Below are 22,978 nucleotides of genomic sequence, written 5' to 3' on the forward strand. Positions count from 1 at the left end.
AGTCACTACTGGGTGAGAAGACTACTACAGCCTGTGGTGTCATTATGTGTACAACGATAAAATGTGTTCTAGTTATATTGCTGTATTCACTCAAACCACATGTACATAAAGTTGAACTTGTCCTTTGAATATAAGTTTATGTTCGCTCAAAGTATCGTATTGTGATATCGGTGCATAGACATTATAGATACTTATTATTTGCATGTAGTCGCATTCCATAGGATCGACGATCAAGGATTAAAGGCCAGGATATTAAAGGTTGAAGACTAAATGCAACAATTTCCCCATAATATCTGTGAAATTGCTCAAGCTTTTGGAGATGTGACGTGTTTGATCAGCTAAGACTTCGCACCTGGAAATGCTCACGTGGTCGTGAGGTCAAAATAGTGTAGTCATGACTTGTACCTTCACAGTGCACAGCAAGTCCAATCATAATTGTCAAACCTGTAAAAATTTCGCAAATTGTCGTTCTCTGAAACAATTTTGCCTTTCAAATGGAACTCGGTACGAGGAATGTATAAAACCGCTCAACACAATTTGTGGTTGCGCAAACGTGTCATTTCAATTTCTTGCCAATCATGTGAAACTGTCATCTCACATCGTCTCGTATTGCACAGATACTAATGCTGTAGACCATTGGGAGAATAATGCGATATGGGGGAGGCATACCAATCACCATGGCAACGATGCTAGATTTTATTTTATTTATTGATTTATTTTTATCAAGCTGTTGTACCGAATTGGGCTGTAATTTAAGTCGTAAGGGCTAATTTTCCCATGCACAGAATCCGAACGGCACTCCCGAGTCGAACGGAGCCGCAGATGTCGCCGTTGCCATAGCAACCACCACGGCATCTGAGCCCGTAATCTTGTCCTCGGAGGAGCAGAAGGCTAAGGAGATCTTGGATGACTTGAAAGGGGATCTTAGCTACAGCATTGAAGAGATTCCAGCCTGGTACACTTCGATCTTGCTCGGGTTCCAGGTACGCCTGCTCGGTCCTCGACCAAATAACGTATACCCCCCCCCCCCCCCCCCCCCCCCCCCCCCCCCCCCCCCCCCCCCAACCCATGCATGGAGAAGTAGGTCTACTCGTGACCCTGTTTATCATTTCACATAGGGAAGGATTCAGGAAATTCCTGATTTCGAGGTTGAACACCATCGTCTGCTTCTGCCATCCATTGATCACGTGGTCCTATACAAGGAAGCAGATTATAGAGCATGAATTCATTCGCCAATTGATGTGCTTCGTAATTCATGCACGTAGCCAAGCGTCGAGTGTACAGTTTTGAATCTGTCAGGTCTCATGGCAACTTCACAATAGAATGTATATGGGAGTATGACTGTATTCAATTGTCATTTCATTTTGTTATTTAGTTTTATTACATTTCCAGTTGGTAGTAGAGGTGGGCTATAGAGGGTGACATTTTCAGAACATGCTCATCTCACCTTAGTTTGATGACTTTTTGCCTACTGACACCATTTTTGAAAAAAAAAAGAAGAAAAAAATGTGAAATCCGGGGTGCCCCGGTCGAAATCGTAAAAAAATCCAAGATGGCCGCCGTTTCGGCTGTAAAAAAAGACATTTTTGGCTATAACTCAGCTATTTTTGGTCTATTGTAATGGTTTTGGTGCCTATAACCCCATGTTTTAGGGGTCAAAGAAATGGATTATAATGATGATTTTAGTGTACAACCTAATCTTCCACATGATACTAACATTTTTCCCATTTCAGGGTTAAATTTTCCTTCTCCTTTACTCCTACCCCAACCGCCATTTTTTGCACTTTTTTTTTCTGTATTTCTTTTTTTCATGTCAATGTTAAACACAATACTCTTAATAACAAGTTCTAGGTATCAATTTGGTGTTTTCTACCAATAATACAGCAAGAAATATACTATAACTTACATTATACATGTATGTGTCATGTCGATACTGGTATGTTGCTGGTGCATTCAGAATGCAGGGTAACATATATTGTAACTGTCAGAACCAGTGCTAATCATATGCTGTATTGATCTGCTTTATAGTGCCCATTAACATTTATCATAAGACCTTAACAATAGTCAAACAATACAGTTCTACTGCAGGTGTACAAATTTGTAAAATGACTTGAATAAGCCTTATATATGATATGCCAATTGTCCAGCACAAAGGTAATGTTTTGACTGGATGATGTACGTTGTATCCGCCGTCTTGCCTAGAAAACACATTTTTACCATAACTCAGTCATTTTTCAGCTCTTAGCCTAGTGTTGGTGTTTCAATATCACCAATTGGTCAGGATTTTATTTCTCATGCCTGCTTTTCCCTAGCATGTACAGTATGAGTATTGCAGTACTTTCATAAAGCAATAGAATCCTCAGGTTTGATGGGAAATGTGATACCATTTTTGTGATTCAACCAATTCTATGACAAGCAAATGTTATGTAGGGCCTACTATGTATGTCCCTCACGTAGCATCATGGTATAGTCATCATCTCACTCTCTGTGACTGAAAGTGCCAGTTCAAAGCTGAGGTAATTAATGTCTTTTGATTTTATTAGTTATTTCCAGATCTCTTCCAATTCCAAAATGTGGTCCAAGTACAACAAGCAGTTAGAGTATGTGCATATAGGCAGTCTGTTACAGGAATGTAAAACATCGGGAGGCCCATAACAAGTGTTGATGAGCTCAAGGAATGCCTGGATACCCAACATCCCACCAAACTCAAAGCTATTTTATTTGGAGAGCTGTCATACCGCAGACTCATATCCAATCGAGATTATAGGTCTTGAAACCAAATCTCTGAGATGGAAATGAAAGTGGACTTGACTCCTCTATAGACTGGAGGAGATCGAGTCTGATAATCTCCCTGCCCCTGATCTGCGTACTGTTCAATGGAGAATGCATTCAATCTGAAGTCAACCAATGGCAACTGCCCATTCCAACCTTGAAGAAATTGTTTACAGTGAAGTGGGCATCAATGAATTCTGCATTGTGATACGGGATTACAAAGGTGCACGAAACTGGTACTGTACCTTGGTATGTGTTGAGACCAAGAGCATGAGGCATATGAAATCGAGCACATGGAAAGAATAGAAAGGAACAAATCACCATCAGCACTGGTGGTGGCCAAAGCAGGGAGGTGCTAGAGAAGGAGAGACAACTACTGCTCTCCTTTGAAGTCATGCGCGGCACCGCCGAGAAGTTGTGCGTTCAACCACAGGTATTACCCATGTGCTTTGACAAAAGAGAACATCAATAATCGGGACTAGCGCTCTCACATCTAGAAATACTTGCCCTACTGCAATTCGCTCTCTCTTTCAATGTGATGGCAACAATGAATTTGTGTACCTTGAATCAAAATGCAGCGTAAAACTGACAATTTTAACAGCAAATAGTTTAAAAGCACGCTGGAACACGCTTTAGCGGAGTACTGTATTTGAAAGATCAAAATATCCCAGATTAAAAGATAGGAAACTAACATGCGGAAATGTGCGCATTATAGAAAAAATTAGGTTTTTAAGAGGGCCTAATTTTCATTTCATTATACGATTTGCGCATTACGAAGAAACTAGAGATACATGTGTATAATATTGAATTCTTTGCTAAACTATTCTAAATCAATTGGAGTATTTCATTTAAAATTTTACGGTGAAATTAAGCTTGTAATTCAACGAAAGGTAAAATGCGTTCTTCGCCTCCGAACTTGCAACTAGAGCGGTGCCGAGCATGACTTCAAAGCGTAGTGGAATGCTAGACATCCCATTGTAACGCCTTGAACCCAAACATGTGTTTGCATGAATTACGAAGAGTTGCCACTCCATCTCTGTAACACCTCCCTGGGCAAAGCAAGCTCATGTACAGACAGTACTGTTGATGCAGATTCGTCCATGTACTCGTAATATAATTGGCTCATGGGATGTATCATGGCAACATTACCTCTGTGCTGGACAATGACATGTCATAGAAGGCTTATACTTCATCTCCAACTTCTTCAAGAATCATCAGGCTTATTCAAGTTATTTAACAATTAAATCTGTGTACCTGCAGTAGAACTGTACACTTTGACTACAGGTCTAATGGCCAAATATCAATTAGCACTACAAAGCAAATACAGTATAAGCATTGGCTTCACAGTTTACACTGCAGTAAAATACCATGTATCCTGAATGCACCTGCCACATACCGGTATCGGCATGACATGTAATCCATTTCCTTGACCCCTAAAACATGGGGTTAGACACCAAAACCATCACAATACACAAACAATAGCCGAGTTATAGCCAAAAATGTCTTATTTAAGCCGAAACGGCGGCCATCTTGGATTTTTACGATTTCGGCCGGGTCTCCACGGGTTTCGCATTTATTTCGTTCTTTTTTTTCCCAAAGAGGTGTCATTAGGCACAAAGTGATGAGCATGTTCTGAAAATGTGACCTAAAATTTGACCCTCTATAGCCCACCTCTACTGGAAAGGCGCAGGAATGTTATTGAGCGATACTTTGCTAAAGGAAAACTGTTGTTTTTTTCTTTTCTAAATACAGTTTGTATTTCAGATGAGTTTTCCTTTATACGAGAGCTTTTGAGTAATAGGGAAGTACAGAAAAAAAAAAAAAACCATACAAAACTGCACCATACACCATGCTTGCCTTTACCTGTCATTGCATTAGGGCAATTCCGTATGGGAAGGGCAAAAACAGCTAAATTCAAAGTTAAGTAAATGCTCAGAAATTTCAGTTTCCCGTACAGACGGATTGTTGTATTTACGGAAACAAAAAACCCTTTACCAATAACTTTCCTCGTTTTTGTTGTACACACTTTTAAAGTTGGAAGACTATTTATTGTATTTATCTAAAATCTTACAATATTAAATGAAAATTTAAAATGAAACAACTTAAATATCTCTCTGCTTTATCCATACTTCCACATCTTTCTTCCTATGCTTCAACAATCACATTTAATGAAGCATTCAGTCACTCTCATTATGATATTTTTTGGAGAAATTTTCAAAATCTACTGACAAATTGACGTAATTCCGTTACCATAAAATTGAAAAAAGTTTTCTCCTGAACAAACTAATCACTGATTTTTTTCTCCCCTTGTAAATTTTTTCTCTACATGTGACTCCCTGAAAAGTCACAAAACATTTTGTGAAATATCTCCTTCAGTTCTTCTGTAATTGTGGTAACGGAATTACATGGTAACGGAATTACATGCACATCTAATATGGAAGAGAATGACATATCCTACTTTCGTGCCAATATATATGTGAACTGTTCATGAAATAGCTTCAGGGCATTATTATTGAGCTTAACAGTGTTAGTGATTGGCAGTAAAGGAGTGAAAGTTGAAATATATGCATGGTATGATACACTGACATGACTCAGCATACAGTGTAGCTGGATGCCTCTGACAGTGAGTCCTGACATCAGGGTACACGCTTGACAAGACTTCTTGTGCTGAAAGTCTCCTCCCTTCCTTCACCTTTTCTCATGTACAAGAACTACATGTGTACATGGAGACTGTGCTAACTGATAACTTTATAAGGTTTGCTACAGATACTCATTCTCAAATGTTAAAAACCATACTGAATTCTGACATACCAATATATATTTTCTTGCTAAAAAGTCTCATGGTTTCATACAAAATCTAAGTATAGTGATGAGGGACTATCGAATGGGTGTGATGCAACATAAATTGAACAAAGGTTACAAAGAAGAGGAAGGACATCAAATTTCTTTAAAAGGAAAAGAGAGCACTGCTACTGACAGAGAGAAATGAACAGGATATTTTTTTGTGAGGAAAGATCAAGAATTTAAGAGAAGGATCATACACAATGTGATAGAAGTCATTACTTGACACGGGATGCCCACTGAATGTGACACCTTTGATCTTTCTGTATGCTAAAGGCTTTATTATCACCAAGTCAATAGTCTGACCTTTTATTGAACATGTCCTGTTTTCATCCTCAAGTCCTTTATCTTTAATGGTAAGTGTACGACTATGACCTTCTTTCATTTGTTTCTTAGATCTTTCCTCCACAGAGACATGTATTTTGATTTTCATGCCCATTTGATACAGAGCATCTGCTACCCTTTGAAATTTGTTCTTTAATCCTTTCTTTTTAAAAGGAATAAAGACAAAAACGCCATTTGTGATGAACATTTCCCAGTCAGTAATTGTGATACAGCTCTAAAATGTAACATTTAGGCCTATACTTTCCCATCCTAAGAAGACTTTAAATATTAAAGTCAATGGGCTTCTGCTTCTACCTTCACTCTTCATGTTACCATTTGCTGTACAATCCAGTTTCCTTTCATACAAGTGCCATTGCAGTGTATTTTATAATTTGCTTTCAGGCAGTCAAAATACAACTTACTGCAAAAGAGAAGATACACACTTCTTGTGAGTAAATATATGGCAACACTCAGGATGAGAAAATAGACAAAGTCAAAGAAGAAAGACAGAGACAGGAAACTTGTAGGAAAATTATAGGCCAAGTCATGATTGTGTTTCTGAAGACGTCATTTGGAAATTTTGTGTGGTCAGAAGTAAATGCTAACATTATTCACAGGTTGATTAATCTAACTCTAACACAGTGAGCTGCAGATGGATAAAAGAGGCCCTCTTACCTTTCTATGAATTAACAGAATTTGGTGGACTCACTCTAATGGTTCAAAAAAGTTGTAGTTTGTTAAAGTTATTTTGCTGTTTTCTATTTCCTTCTAGTTTAGTTCATTTTATTTTGGTGGGCTTAAGTAGGACTTACACTGTAAGGGAATTATCAAATTATGCACTACATTATATACCAGGGGGCAACTTCAGCTATTAGTAAAATAAGGTCACAAGTTTTTAGTGATTAATATATGCCACAACATATAGATAATAATGATTAAGCACTGGTGCAGTACCATAATCATGTAAGAAAATTTTCTTTTCTATTTATGATTGAATTGTAATTTGTTATATTTGTCAACGAACCACAACTGCATCTTTTCACTTAACAAATGAAAAGTTTCAAGCATCTTTAGTGTTCATCCTTAATATTAAACATTGTGTTCAATGATGGGGCTGCACACTGTGCTCTTGCACTGTAAATTGGCACTGTATGATTTAGATTTAAATTCAGTGTCAATCCGGACAGTTTTTTATTATTTTCTTATGCATGTGCACATAATATTTATGTACAATACTTGTAAGTAATCACACATATTGTCAATTATTGGCATATTTAGGAAGAAGAAAACAGAGAAATCTGTCTTGCATGATATCAACAAAAGAAATACAAGAAAATTTGAGTATTGTTGACTGGATTTATAGAATTGTACTTGTGTAGGGCTATTCTAGCGTAATTCCGTTACCATGTGTCTTAGATGTCATTTACCTGCAGAGTGTGAAATTCTTAACTTGAAAGTAGACAAATTTTGATGGATGTGGTACTTACAAGTTACAAGATCTTGATTGACATAGTTACGACTTCAAATCACAGTCGTTAACATGAACATTTTATGTTTTTTGACAATAAAAACCTCATTTGGCACCTATACACTTGTAGAAGTTCAAGGTCAAGGGCTAGAGAGTACTTATTTAGTGGTTATATTATAGCTAAAGGCATAAACAATCTTTATCAAGACATTTCAGAATACATGAGTACCAAGAATGTGTATTTATTCCAGTGTATTTCAGAAGGCGTAATTCCGTTACCATTTGTGTAATTCCGTTACCACTGACTTTACAGGGAAAAAGCGTGCTGCTTGGAAAATGTGATGAAATATTTGAAAAACAATAAAATTGAATTGAAGTCGACACAATCAAAGATGAAATCAGACAACAACCTACAGTGTATGTGTTATAGATTTCAGAGAAACAACTCCCAAAGTCAGAGTTGAAGTTGTGACTAAATTCTCTGGTAATTCCGTTACCATCGCACATAGACCTCCTTTGTAACCAACCAAGTGAGAACATTTAACAAATTTGTATTTGGGGTGACAGTGTGAGTACCTCTGCATCTTTTAAATGTATCAAGAGAAGGCAAAGTAATCATTCCTGTATACAGGGTGAAAGAATATGAGCCAAAATTCTCTGATTTGTAATTCCGTTACCGCGGAATTGCCCATTAGTCAATGCTAAGTGATATTCAAGTTGCTGGTATTATCATAATATTTCTTTGTACCTCCAAGGTACAATGCAGGTTCTGTAGTTTTAGTCATGAAAGAAGTGCAGTCGTTATCTAGAATAAAATTTGATATTTTTTTTTTTGTCCTTTTGATCAGAAATGTGCGTGTTCGAAGTTGTAATGTTATCTCCATGATTATTCGCCTATTAAATGAATATCAAATGGATTTTATTTTGTCTGCAGAAGGGAAAATTAAAGAAGAGAGTTCAAATTGTACTGAACAATTGCTACATACCATAACATAGGTCCTAGCAATGGTATATCCCTCCCATCATGTAATTCAGTTTTCGTTGTCGTTTATCAGTTCATATCTGCACATTAGCAATGACGTGTGTATGTGCGTGTATGGGTGACACGCCATTAATTAATCTTGTCCGGACTGCGACAATTATTGCTCCACGGTCTTATTTTCTTCAATGACTGGGGTTAGGGTTACGGTTGCGATAGGGTTGTCGGTTTAGTTAGATATGAGGATTAGGATTATAGTTAGGATTACATTGTTGGTAGAATTTATGTTTGGCTTATGGGGAGTGCAGATATGTTTCAAGGGAGCAATTGTCGCAGGAGCGCAAATGTCATAGAACCGCGTGTGTGTGACTTTATATCCGCTTGTTTTCCAGCATTATCTGACGATGGTCGGGGCGACGGTTGCCATCCCCCTCATCATTGCTCCCGCTCTCTGCATCGCAGACGACTACGTGGCTACTGCCGAGATCATAGGAACCATCTTCTTCGTGTCTGGCATCGCGACGCTGCTCCAAAGCTTCTTCGGTGTCAGGTTAGGGAAGAGCGTGGACCTAATATACATGGACTGTTCACAGCAGTCTTTCTTTGATGTAATCATCATCGCAGACACCTGATTATGTGCATCTTAATTAGTACATTCAGGTGTCTGGACAAGAACAATTGTGTGATCATGTATCGTCACTAACAAAAGAATCGTTTCCCTCATTTCAGTCTTGTTTCGCTGACGTGCCTTTTAAGACGGAAATGTCTTTGAATGAATACAGATGATGAGGAGCAGCAAAACCTGAGAACATGACAAATTTTGTGTCAAAAGATGAGTAATTGCTGATTTGCACATTTTCGCATACACATAAGACCTTGCCGAGCAAATGCCTAATGGAAAGATATACTTGTTCTCATTACCGTCCCTTTTTACTTTGGAATAAGCTGCGAAAAAGTGAAATATTGAGATCACAAATGACAATCATTCTGCCTAAATGTTAGCTTTCTTTTAAAAACTGCCTGTTTCTCCCAAGCGAAATTATTTGAGGCATGATTTCCTAACATACACCACAACTTCACATTCAGTTTACTTGATTTTTGTGAGTTATTTTCTTCTGCGCATATTAATTATAGATGTAGATTTCTCGAATCTCCGTCTTGTTCTTCTCCCGGCTTGCTGGCGGCGACGATGATGGGATCAAAGCAGTGAAGCATGTTAAAAATGTCTTTGTGGCGCTTTTGAGATGTACGGGTGCATGAATTGATTAACGATACGATGAATGTCCTTGTATATTAGGTCCATGGGAAGAGGGAGAGTCTGCCACCCCCCCCCCCCCCCTCCCCATAACCGAAGTCCCTACAACATGAAATCACTACAGCGCCAGCCTTTTGCCAAGGCCCCTCTCGCTGTATGTGGGATGGTGGTGAGAGAATTGGGGCGAACCAAGCGAGCCCAGATGAGTGTGACAGCGCTGTCGCGCTCGGCTGGGCTTGCTTCGCTCATCCGCTATTATAGCCATCATACAGCGAGAGAGCCTTGTCAAAAGGCTAATCCAGCAGTGGAGACAGAAACAAAATAGAAGTATAAAATTTTTAGTAGCAATTAGGCGTAAATATTTACATTTGAATGATACGCACCTTAACATTAGAATAATGCAAATGTAATAATGATAATGATAATAATGATAATAATAATAATGATGATGATGATGATAATAATTATGATAATGATAATGATGATAACAATAATAATAATAATGATATAATAATAATGATGATGATAATAATAATAATAATAATAACAACAATAACAACAACAACAACAGACTCTACGTCCTTGTCCTATTCCTTCGCAGGTCCATGCAGGGTCATACGCGGGGTGTAACGGGATCCCCTTTTTTTTTCTGTATATTATAGTTATTGATTTCCAGCTACAGTCTCCGTTGAATCACGTCTTTGCTTTGCTCTTGGTTGTTGTTTTTTTTGTCTGTTTGTGTGTGTGCTTTTGGTTTGGCGATATGACATACTAAAGATAAACTTGGTATGTGTGGCAGTATTTAAGCAAAAACGCTTTGGAAAGAACATCAAGACAGAGTGCATGACTTACTTCCTTTTGATTCCTGTGTAACTTTGAAGGTTCTCAGTTTCCGTGACGAAAGAGTACAAAAGGTATTTGTTAGAATGATACGGCTTCATGAGCATTTCGGGGTTGATCGGAGTGCACAAAATAATGCGGTGCCAGCCCCAATGTTAAAGCAGAAGCATTTACAGTCCAAAGAAGGAGAGACTCCCCTTTATTCGTACCCCGAGGCGGGACGACGATCATATTGACGGGTATAAAGGTGATATTATTTACCTACTCGTCATCACATAGTGCCATCAGAAGTAGTGGTAGCATGCTTGCACTTTGTTCATAGTTGTAGAGCTCTGCAACCAACTGACTCTTCTCTTGTTACTAATCAGCAGTACAGTCGACCATTCTTACCCCATAGTCATGTCTGCCGTAGTCATGCTTGGCTGAAGTTTGCAAGTTTATGCAGGCCCCACCGAGTTCTTTTTCCTCTTTGTGGAATTGTGGGGGGCTTTGTAATGCAGTAGGAAAATGATAAACTGAAATATCTTTCTTCATTTTTTCTTTTCAAACTGGACCCCATGGAGGACCAGCTAGTGCAGCTGAATATGAGCCGTCCAGCCATCTTCTCAGATCGAAATGAAACAAACAAACGAACGAACAAACAAACAAACAAACAAACAAACAAAATATCTCCCCTCCTCCCTCTCTCCCTCTCTCCTCCCTCTCTGTCTGTCTGTTTGTCTATATATATATATATATATATATATATATATATATATATATATATAATTATATTCATATGTGCGGTGGTGAGTTTAAGGAATGGACATTACAGCCAGGACAACGCAAAAGTCGGTGATTAATTTAACAACCTGAAATACTTTGCCGACAGACAACAGTGTAATATCTGTAATTTCCCCGATCCAAATGCTATACTAAAGGGGCGTATAAAACCGTGGTCAAAATAGCCAATTGTGGTCTGCACCAATTCTGTGGTGGGTGCTTAGAAAAGACAAATATCACGTCATTCGAAGGGACCTGGATAATTTGATAATATCCGAGTCATTCGGGGAGAGCGTTTGGTTTGCGTGATGCCGGTTTACACTCACCCAAACACAAAGACTTTTTAATGGTATTCTTAATTTGGATTTCATTCAATACGAGCGTCACTTTAACAACGAAACGAGTATGAACAAGATATTATGAGCGGAGCTATATTCTTCTTTTTTAAAGCAAAACGTAAAACAAAATATTTGATGCACATCATACCATGTCTACAAAAGTGGTATAAAATTCTGCATAAATCTCATAATACAAAAATGCTCTCTTGATCAACCTGATCAGAGTAATCAATATCTGCTTCATTGCGCAAACTGCACACTCTTGAGAATACAGCACTTCACTGAAACCCGCAGTAAGCTAAAATCTCATGATCAAATGAAGTGAAAGAATTTCCTAATTTTTGACCGATCACCCTATATCCCAATATATGAGTTTGTTATGCAAAGCAAAATAATCATATATGTAATACTATGCTTGCATCATCTACTTAAACAAACCGTATCCTTACTTATCAATCCTCAACGAACAAATCATTTACCCTATATACCGCCATAACTATACAGACTATCTAACACCACCCCATTAAGTCTTTGAAACATCAGCGTTAGACACGATCAAAGCTACCCCTGCTCACCTCCAACCACCAAACAAATTGCACACCCCAAAACAAACAAACAAATAAACAAACAAACAAAAACAAACAAACCACACAAAGACACATGCTCTCGACAAGACAACAATCACAAAAAACTCACATGCACACTTACACACGAACACACACATGCACGCACTCTCTCTTTCTCTCCTTTTTTTTTCTCTCTCTCTCAAAATACCACACGTATGATATGATAAAAAAAAGTTTATAAAAGATCATAAAGATATTAAGAGCTATTTTAAAGTCATCACCTTGGTCAGGTGGAACCAACCGGTCCAAAATGGTATAGAATAATGAAAAAGTGGGAATTGTGTGAATTCTGCGAATTTCCCACAGGAAGCTCTACCGGTGAAAACACCCACGCACATTAATCCGTCCGTGGATCTGATCAGGATGGTACAAATTGTTTCTTTTCTTTTTAATGTACTTTTTTCCTTGTGGTCCTGTGCGTAGAGAGGAAATAAACTGATACTGTAGGTCTTTAAGTCCCCTCCCCCCCCCCCCAAAAAAAAAAAAAAGAACAACAACAACAAACAAACAAACAAACAAACAAACAACTGCATACTCCAACATTATATAAAGTACAGCGTACTTGCCAGGTATTAAGTATTTTTTACCAGTGTGACAGAATATGCAAATGGACACCATAACCCCAGCTCTTAAAGTTACCCACGCCCAAGTTCCCAAGGTTTTCAGGTAAGAATCTGCAAGAAAATGCATGGAAGGTAAACTTGCGATACTCAGGTGAGCGCGAGACCCTCGAGTCTCTTATTTTCTCATTCTTATAAAACTTAGGAAATTTTGGCGTGGATTTCTTCTTTAAAACAATGACCCACCACAGAAAGGTCATAACCAGACTCAGTCTTAAAAGAAAACGCATATTCCGGAACTATTCTCAAACAACTGGTACATGGGTGACTCGACGCTTACCCAAGCACTTACGCACCCAAAAAGGTAACCCACGATTACATTGGCAAAGGACCAGGGAATATCTGTATATAGATCGATCGGAAATGAACACAGTCATGACACCATAGTATGTTTGTGTACGAGGGCAAAGGCCGTGATATCAGTTTATAATTACACTTCTCGACTTTGATAAACAGACCCCTCGGAACATGTCTTTTTTTTCACTCTTTCACAGGGGTGCTTTTCAAAGCCCCTGAGCCTCCTTTGCCTGGTTCCCGCTGTCGTGCGATCCGCTACGCCATTAGTAGCTGATCGTGGAGTTTTTGTTTTGTTTTGTTTTGTTTTGGGTTTTTTGGTGTGTATGTGTGTGTGTGTGTGTGTGTGTGTGTGTGTGTGAACCGTATGTCTGTAACATGGCGCCACAATTAAAATCGTGGTCTTGATCGAAGAGTAGTCGTGGTCTTATCATATCATGAGGTCAGTGATGGCAATGGCGTTCATCGTAGACAAGTTTTGGACTGTTCAATTGTCTTACGATCAATGCGATTGCCACTGTGGTAAGATCACACCCAGTGGCGCATCCAGAGGGGATGCAACCGGCGCAGCCCCCCCCCCCCTTTATTTTTCGTTAAAAACAAAGAAATAAGATTTTAAAAAATGAAACCCAGAAGTGGCGCCAGAAATGTTAGTTGCGCCCACCCCCATTTACAGAATTCCTGGATCTGCCCCTGACCCCTACTTGGCCAGTCGTGGCGTGCGTTGTGGCTCGCACGACAGTGGAAACCCAGCATAAGGTTTCCGGACTGGAAGAGCATGAAGAACACACATTATGGTCAACTACCGTGTAATGCATTCTCACATAGATGCTGGGAGTGCTTCCTACTCCAAAAAAGTTGGTGGTGCTGCAGCACCCCATCCCCATGAACCCTTGCAAGGGCTTGTCAGTAATGAACGTGCCGATGAACCCGTACCCATCGACCTTTGATTAAGTGTCATACATGTTGTTGTTTTTTTCTTTCTTTGTTTAACAGACTCCCTATCGTGCAAGGAGGTACCTTCTCTTTTCTGGTTCCCACCTTTGCCATCCTAGGTGTGAAAGGACCATGCCTTCCCTCCTTGACAGGTAGTATACAAATAGTAAATACAAATAGTAAAAAGAGTGCAATGGCACGAGTAAAGACCATACACTATTTGATTTATACAACGTCCAAGTAGATCTTTTTGGTATAAGTAGGCCTAGAAGTCTATAATATGTATGAAAAATATAGCCATACTTACATGTGGATCCACTGCGATTCTCTTTCTGGCTTGTGCAATCAGTGTAGGTACAGGTCACAGCTAATAGTTAGCGCTCATACACGTACACTAGCACTACGTAGGCCTACGTACGCGCATGCATGTACCGCACACGTACACTGCGCTAGCTGCATGCGATCCTCAATATGCAACACACAGTATCACGCAGTACCGTACGATTTCTCGAACCGTGGAATAGAACGAAAAAATCAAACCAAGTTGCACGCAAAAATAGAACCAAAATTGCACGGAGCGTTGAATGGAGTTCTTATTGAATATTACGTCACCAACAATCCTCCAATCAAATTACAAGGATCTACTTGGACGTTGTATAATGCCTAATATTTCAGCATTTCAATAAGCCAGTTCGGGGGTTCCAGTTTGCGCATGAGCAGAAAAAAGGTCATTTGTACTGAGAGATAGGTTGGTTTTTGCAATTAACTGAGATAAGCTTAAAACTGTGATGCAATGTTTATTCAGATAATCCTTATAAGCAGTGCCTGCCAGTACGTCCATCTGACAAGCCTGCTATGTGACAATGCTAACAAAAGAAGTTTGTTTATGCATTCAATATAGATACTTCCCAAAATGGTGGTTGACGAACCATTTTGGTCACTAGATCTACGCAGGTTCATTCATTGTTTGAATACGAGTTCCACAAATTGTTATGTCGGGCAAGCTGATGCATTATGTCGCTTTGAATTGAGTGAAGTGCCTAACCAACTTAGAAAAATAGAAATACAATGTTATTTGTAACCATGTGCACTTGAGCTATCTCCAAACTGGCTTATTCTGTTGTTGTTTTTTAAAGCTCCTTCGTTTGATATTAAAATCGACTACTTCATAGAAAGGAGTCATCTACCCTCATACGTACTCTACTGTGATTGCATCAATTTTCAAACTATTTATTGCATCGTGACTTTTTGTTGTTGTTTGTGTAAACCTGTACCTAAGTATTATGTCGTCATTACAAAAGTTCTTCGCCAACAAAGCAATGTGTCAAGACTTTTGTATCAGCTTTATATGCTTGCAATGTGATTGGCAAATTGCCCTACATCGACGTAAATAAGGACTGAATTGATGAGTGTTTATTAGTAGTAGCTATGATAAATTCATTTTTTGTTCATGAATTTGAATAATTGCTCAGCTTTATATGGTTTTGTATGCATACATTCGGTTGTTGGTTTCACCGTGCGAAAACCTGCCAACACGTTGTGTCCGATAGAGAACGAAAACGAAACAAGTAAGAAAAACTCGTGCATCAACTGAGAGCAGGAATTACATAAAATATCGTACCTTTCCTCTTCTGAAGTTTGAGCTTCCAGTCACGGTAGGATGGAAGAGTGATTTGTTTTTGACCATTGGCTTTTTCGTGGCTACAATCAACACAAAGCGTTCATTTTTATGCGCAGTGTGTGTCTCTTGTATCTCCTGTTTACCGGAATTAGATAGAAACGTGATGTGTCCGCGGTGCCATCAGTGTTCTAGTACGGAAGTACATGTGACTAGTGTCTTTATCAGTACTGTATTTACTATGTCGTACTTTGTTATCAATGTATAAACATAATTACAATGCATGTATGCATCCGGTGTGATAACTGATTACACCGAGGGAGTTCTGCCCTCTCCAAAACGTGTGAAACAATACTTATATGATGATAGATCGTATCTGTGATGTATCACGATGCATCCAGGGAGGTTTCTTCTCCTATACAGCCTGGTAACGAACCATTTCGTTCACACGCTCCCTCCGATGTGTATACGTGTCTATGGTAGGATTCATTTTGTTGTTGCTAGGTAGGTCAAGCCTCCAGCAAGCTTTGAGGTTGTTATTAAGGCAACTTGAATTTGTGAACAAAGCATGCGTAGAATTTTAATCATCACAGAAACGGTCTGATGCTGCTAGCTTTCTACTTCATAATGATGTACTCGATCTGATGTGGTAAGACTCAGAGGAATTACAAAGGATAGGTGAAAGGAACTGTGTTTCTCAAAAACCACTCAATCAACTATAACAATCTCAATTTCAGATAACGCTACAGCGGAAGAGCGTGCTAATCATACGGAGTTTTGGCAAAGCCGCATGCGAGAGCTTCAGGGCGATATCATGGTAGCCTCTCTGTTCCAGGTACGTTCCCTATGACCAGATAACAAAAAAGAAAAGAAAAAGAAAAAAGAAAGAGCACCATCAATCATCTGTGAAAGAGCACCTGCCATGAAATCAAAGACTGTTATTCCAGGTTTCAGTTACATTTTGAATTTTGGACTCCCCGTTCGCGCTTTTTTATTTCAGTTACGAGACAATCGAATTCATTACAACAACGTCTCCGTTTCTGTCTATTAATTTATGATGTGTGTATAGGGCCTACATACGTACATGTACGCGCGCGCGCACACACAAACACACACACACACACACACACACACAAATTGTCATACCCACAGCCAAGTAGAGTATAATAGTTTATTTAAACGAAATTAGGGCAAGAAAGGTGACTTTGTCAGAGAGGAGAATAACCTTTCCTTTTTTTGGGGGGGGGGGGGGGCTAGAAGAACAAAAACATCACATGATTACCAAAGACTGACCTCCATGGTTTAAAAGAAAAAAAATATCTAGGGTATGCTCTAGAAATGGAGTTTCGACTGGTGAAATGTGTGTTCCAGTTGTGCAAGGGCATGGAAACTCTAAATCTGTACAATGTATATTGTATTTTTGATACATGCTCTTTCCTGCACAATGTAAAGGACGCTGGTACACTGCAAAAAATCCGGTGTTAAATATGAAACACCGAACTGGTATTAAATTTTTGGTGCTCATTTATGGTGTTAGATTTTAGGAGTTTTTGAATACATAGTTTCTTAGTTACTGTTCTTGTTGATTTTGAACTTCAACAAAGCGATCAAGAATTTTCCAATAATGTACTTGATTTTTGAAAAAGAGGTGTGACTACATTTACACCACAGTAACACTCATTGGTGTGGTCTCCTATTGGAGCTGGAAGGGTGTTATACCATTGACATTAACACCAGCAATATCAAATCAACACCATGCGGTGTCATTGTTGAATTAGCACCAACGCAGTGTCAAAAATATCACCCGCTACAGCGTCAAATTGACACTACGAAGTGCCAGTTGAATACTTTTCGACACCATTGCAACATACTTTCTACACCTGTGGGTGTGGTCCTCTATTGACACTTGATCGGTGTTAGATTTAACACCCATGGTTTTAAATCTGACACCGATGTTTTTGCAGTGTATTGCTTTGATATCATCGATTGATCAATCTTTACATAACCATTCCCCCGTATGATATCTTTAACAGGTTGTGATAGGGTTTACAGGCACGATTGGACTTCTGCTGCGATTCATCGGACCGCTATCGATTGCACCGACAATTGCCCTAATCGGTATTTCGCTCTTCCCAGTCGCCTCCGATTTTGCCGGTTCCCACTGGGGTATCGCCGTTTTGTAAGTTTCCCGAATAAAAAGCATAATAATTATGGGTTATATTTTCTTTACATTATATCATATACCATTATTAGGCCTAATATATAATTATTATATATTATTTAGGCGCTTTCGTATTTAAGAAAAAAAGATAAATAATAATTAAATGTATGTAATTACACATAGTTTGTATCAATTCCGCGTGTTTGCATATATTAGTAGCCAGAAGAGTCTTTAACATCCACAATAGACAGATTTGCGTGTGAATGAAAATGAATGTAGATCCAATCCAATTTATCATTCTCGATTTTTATTTTGACAGGACCATCGGACTCATGGTGATCTTTTCTCAGTACCTGGCACGATTTTCTATTCCATGCCTGGGCTTCTCCAGGTCCAAGGGCTGCCATAAGACCAATCTTTTTCTCTTCAAACTCTTTCCCGTGAGTAACGTATTAATAGTTACGTTCAGACGGTGATACGTAAACTCGAGTATAGCCATACCTTCGAGGATAAACTTCGTCGTGTGAACGCGCGTAGTCAGGGGACCAGAGCTGATCTTCAAAGATAGGTATCCTCGAGGTTATGGACCACCGTCTGAACGCATCTTTGCTAACTTTTACGTTCAGACGAGGATAAGCTCTGCCCCCCTTAGTACGACGCGCTTCACATGAGGAAACTTATCATCGAAAGTAGCTATCGAGGATAGACTAACTGCTCCCCGTAACTACGCTATCTACAAGTTACAAATCAACAAAGTCTGTATACACGATTCTTAACTAGGAGAGGGGACTCCCTGCGGCTCGTTGATATAGAGCGCTATAAACCTGCAGATATCTCGTAAATAGCTACCTTCGAGTTAACTTCAAGTTAGTTATACAAAGAGGGCATCTGCACGATGCTTAACTACGAGCTTATCTTCGAAGATAACTGTACCCTCCAGGTGTAGGATCACTGTCCGAATGTAATCATTCTTTCCCAACCCGAATAGTTATACTGATTATACTGATCTCAAAAGTATAAGATTCATATCTATTTTCAAGAAAAAAAAGAAATTGTTTAGAATGACATGACAGATAAGTCATATATATATATATATATATATACATATATATATGTATATTTTGAAGTACTGCATATAATACCATATTGATGTTTTAATGGATTTTTAGGTATAAATGGTAAATATTTTGGATGTTTGGGGGGTATCATTTGGGAGGGTGGGACGGTGATACATAGTTTGTTATATCTATGTTCATTTTGTGATTATTGTGTAGATTTGTGTTGTGAAAGTTATCATGTTAAACCTTACTTTTGTGGATGAAGTGCAACAAATGTTGATGTTTTTGTTTGTTTTTACTTAAATCATTTCTTATCATGTCAATATGATTTGTGTATATCGATTCACGGCCCCATTGAAAAACAGCATATTTGCTGATTGGGCTTTTTATCCGTGGTAAAATAAAATGAATGAAATGAAATGAAATAATGACAAGGACATACCACCAGAATGCTGCGCGGCTGCTAAATGTAGTTCAGTGGATGAACTCTGTTTACTCGTGGCCGCAAGAGGGCGATATCCATGACCGAGCGGGCAGAAGAAAGACAGAAATGGCATCAGGACAGGTCCCTGACTACTGCTTTTGCACCTCGTCGGGCCTGCAATCCCCTCCCCCCCCCCCCCCTCCCCGCCCTTCCTTGTCCGCTTACGTGACTGGAACATGTATTTTAACCTCATTAAAATTCACGTGCGTTTGTTATTCGACCCATGTCCCTTTAGTCTATTGTCCAATGTTGATGGAGGAAAATGGTTATTGCCGTAGCGTTCTTTTTCCACAAGAAGGCCAAAATTGATTTTATTGCTGTCATAAACTGATAATTTATCTAACTGTGACAAAAGCTTGGACATTAAGTTGTGATCGTCAAGGTTAAGAAAACACAGGAATGTATAGTGCCCCATCTCTTTCTATCTGCTGTTTTTCTCATGCAAAGTATTTTTAGGAATCCCGTAGGTTCTCACCGTGAGTTGAAATTTGATTATTATCAACTGCAGTGACCTAGGTTGATAAGCCTAGTTGGGAAGTCCGCTCATGAAACCGGAACTGACTATTTACTAGTACATGTACATAGTTTACGTCAGACAAACAAAATGATGTTAACTATAGGTAAAATTCTGGGCGTTATGGGGCCAAAGTTACAGTAGTGAAAATGATTTATGATACCATGTATAATTTATAATTTATGATACCATGTATAATTATAATTTTTATTACTACCAGCATCTTCAGGCAACATGAGTACCAAGTCTGATGTTCATTCACGTGAGCTTGCATAATGTTCCAAGTCATTTTACATATAGAATAATGTAAGTGGCACGTTGATTAAAAAAAAGTCATTTTACATATAGAATAATGTAAGTGGCACGTTGATTTAAAAAAAAAAAACAACAGTCACGAAGCCTGGGGGATGGGTGCAAGTAAAATAGCAACTTACTTACAGCAGTATAGATTGAGTTGAATTGATGAACAACTCTTACCAAAAAGAATGAAATTAAAAGTGATTTTATGTTTTGTTTTTTTGTCCTCCTGTTTTCCCTTTTTGCTCACAGGTTATTATGGCCATTCTACTCTCGTGGGTTTTTGCTTTTATTTTGACGGAAACCAACGTCTTTCCGACGGACCCTGATAGCTATGGCTACAATGCGCGCACTGATCTGAGGGTTCAAGTCTTGAATGAGGCGGCTTGGTTTAGGATTCCGTATCCAGGCGAGTTGCTCTCGAAATTTTGTTTTTAAAAATTAACAAAATAGTTCATGCTTTTGTTTAAATTTTATGATTCTTTGCTGTGTCCATAGTAAGTCACAACTTTTGAAGTCAAAATGATGATGATGATGATGATGACGATACATGGTGATGATGATGATGATGATGATGATGATGATGATGATGATGATAATACATGGTGATGATGATGATTGCGATTATTATCATGCTAGTGATGATAACAATACAGGTTGTAATAGTAGTTCTACTACTACTACTAACTTTTACTATTACTACTACTACTACTACTACTACTACTACTACTACTACTACTACTACTACTACTACTTCTACCACTACGTAAAAGTACTACTACTCCACGACCTCCTACTCCTACTGCAACTGATACTACTACTACTCCTACCGCTACTAATATACTCAGAATAATGATAATGAATTTTTATGATAACGATGATGGTAGAGCAGCAGCAATACTGAAGAGGCTGCTCTGAATTTATACAGTAGACCTTAAATCACATCCCTGGTATAATGCAGACACTGATCTCCTAAAGGACACCGGAAATGTTTCCTCAGCGTTGTCTTAGAACCCGCGACACGCAGGGCGCGAGAGGGCGCGTATTTTTTATTTACACCACTGCTCCGCCAAAATTCCCGGAAATACGAAAGAAACGGCTCGCGGGCAAGTCTAATCTGTGCGCTCAAGGCGATATTTTTTTCCCAATATGGAAAGTCTTTGACTTTATTATTTTCTCTAGCCTTGAGCCTGACGGAATAAACCGTTACAAACTTAATATACTTTAGAAATTAAGAGCAAAAATGAAAACAAGATGTTGAGCAAGACCCCGAATGGGAGTCGAACCACCCGACCTTCTGATCATCAGTCCAAGCCCTAACACACCGTGCCAAAGCGAGGCGATGCCGAGATCGGAGGTCATTGTGTTTAAGAAGTAGGCCCTATGCGAACACAAGTTGTCTTAAAGTTCCTATAGTCTTAAGGCGTGAGCCGTTTCTGTAGTTTTTTTTTTTTTTTTTAATATAGTGGCGGAGCAGGCCAGGCCAGGCCAGATATTGGTACCACCTGAGGTGGCAATACCTTTTTGGTGTCATTTTGTTTGTCGGGCATAGATATGCTTATCAAGCTATGATAGCATTTCCAAATGAGTAGCTTAGTCATAATAAATGAATTTTAAACCAATTTGGTCTCGTTGTTATATTCCTATACTTCTGAATCGAGACCAACCGCTATACAAAGAAAAGCACTGTCTTCTGAATGTTCACAGGTGTTCTGTTGTAAACGCGGTGCGCTTAGTCTTTATTAAAGGCAGCGAAGGGCATATCCAAGGGTTATGATGTCCACAGCGCTTAGTCTAATATTCAAGACGGCGAAGGGAAAATCCAAAGCTTATAATACAGTGTATATCCCTTTATCTAAAAACAACAACAACAACAAAGCAATTCCCGTGAATTTTACCGTATTTTTCAATTATTTATCATTTTCCGGTGAAAACGCTACGGTGAAAACGCTAATACCACGCCAATGTCGCTTTATTTCCATCCAACAATGAAAGATAATGCAAAAACAATGTACCGGTACACTACAATACATTATAATAAATAGTGTTGTAAATGAACAGAGTGATTTTTGTTTAAAACTGATGTATTTGTTGAGAGGGTGGTATAAAAACAGTGTAGCTAATCCCTTTTATTAGGAACTTTAGATATGATAACGGTACATTGGTCTAGATAAAGACTAAGCGCACCGCGTGACAGCTGTGGACATCATAACCCTTTGGATATTCCATTCGCTGCCTTGAATAAAGACTAAGCGCACCGCGTTTACAACAGAACACCTGTGGACATACAGAAGGCAGTGCTCTTCTTTGTATAGCGGTTTAGTTTCGATTCAGAAGTACAGGGATGTAAAAACGAGACCAAATTGGTTAAAAATTCATTTATTATGACTAAGCTACTCATTTGGAAATGCTATCATAGCTTGATAAGCATATCTATGTCCGACAAACAAAATGACACCAAAAAGGTTTTGCCACCTCAGGTGGTACCAATAACCCATTTTTCGGGTCTTGGCCCATGCATTTGTACAGAGTGGGTGTGGCTTGTTGGGCCCACGTTGGGAAAGAAAAATGGATGGAGACTATATTAATGGCGCGTGAGGCGAGGGAAGAATAACGTTTTCTTGTTACTTTAAGTCTGATCTGATTATCATGGTGGTGGGTGGTGATATTTGTTTTGTAGTCAGAATGTGTGACATGTTGTTGTGCCATCAGTATTTCCCTCTCTTCCGTATTAAAACGTAAGATTTTCTGTCGAAGAGTTCAGATTTTACCCACTGAACTACAGTACCGC

The 22,978-nt window shown here is 38.8% G+C and overlaps 1 protein-coding gene across 1 annotated transcript in view; it reads left to right on the top strand.

Moving 5' to 3' along the window:
• Positions 1–785: 785 nt before the first annotated feature.
• The window catches only part of LOC139725483 (solute carrier family 23 member 1-like), a gene marked incomplete at its 5' end in the record, with an annotated part of 29,599 nt that continues 7,406 nt past the window's right edge, over positions 786–22,978 (top strand). The window contains 7 exons of the mRNA XM_071636556.1: positions 786–983; positions 8,777–8,934; positions 14,116–14,207; positions 16,411–16,508; positions 17,707–17,852; positions 18,154–18,274; positions 20,440–20,596. Of these exons, the coding sequence (XP_071492657.1) occupies positions 786–983; positions 8,777–8,934; positions 14,116–14,207; positions 16,411–16,508; positions 17,707–17,852; positions 18,154–18,274; positions 20,440–20,596 (970 nt within the window). The remainder of the gene's footprint in view (positions 984–8,776; positions 8,935–14,115; positions 14,208–16,410; positions 16,509–17,706; positions 17,853–18,153; positions 18,275–20,439; positions 20,597–22,978) is intronic.

This window comes from Diadema antillarum, unplaced genomic scaffold (assembly GCF_040938485.1).
Source record: "Diadema antillarum isolate AM-2024a unplaced genomic scaffold, OU_Dant_1.0 seq00000047_RagTag, whole genome shotgun sequence".
NCBI lineage: Eukaryota > Metazoa > Echinodermata > Echinoidea > Diadematoida > Diadematidae > Diadema > Diadema antillarum.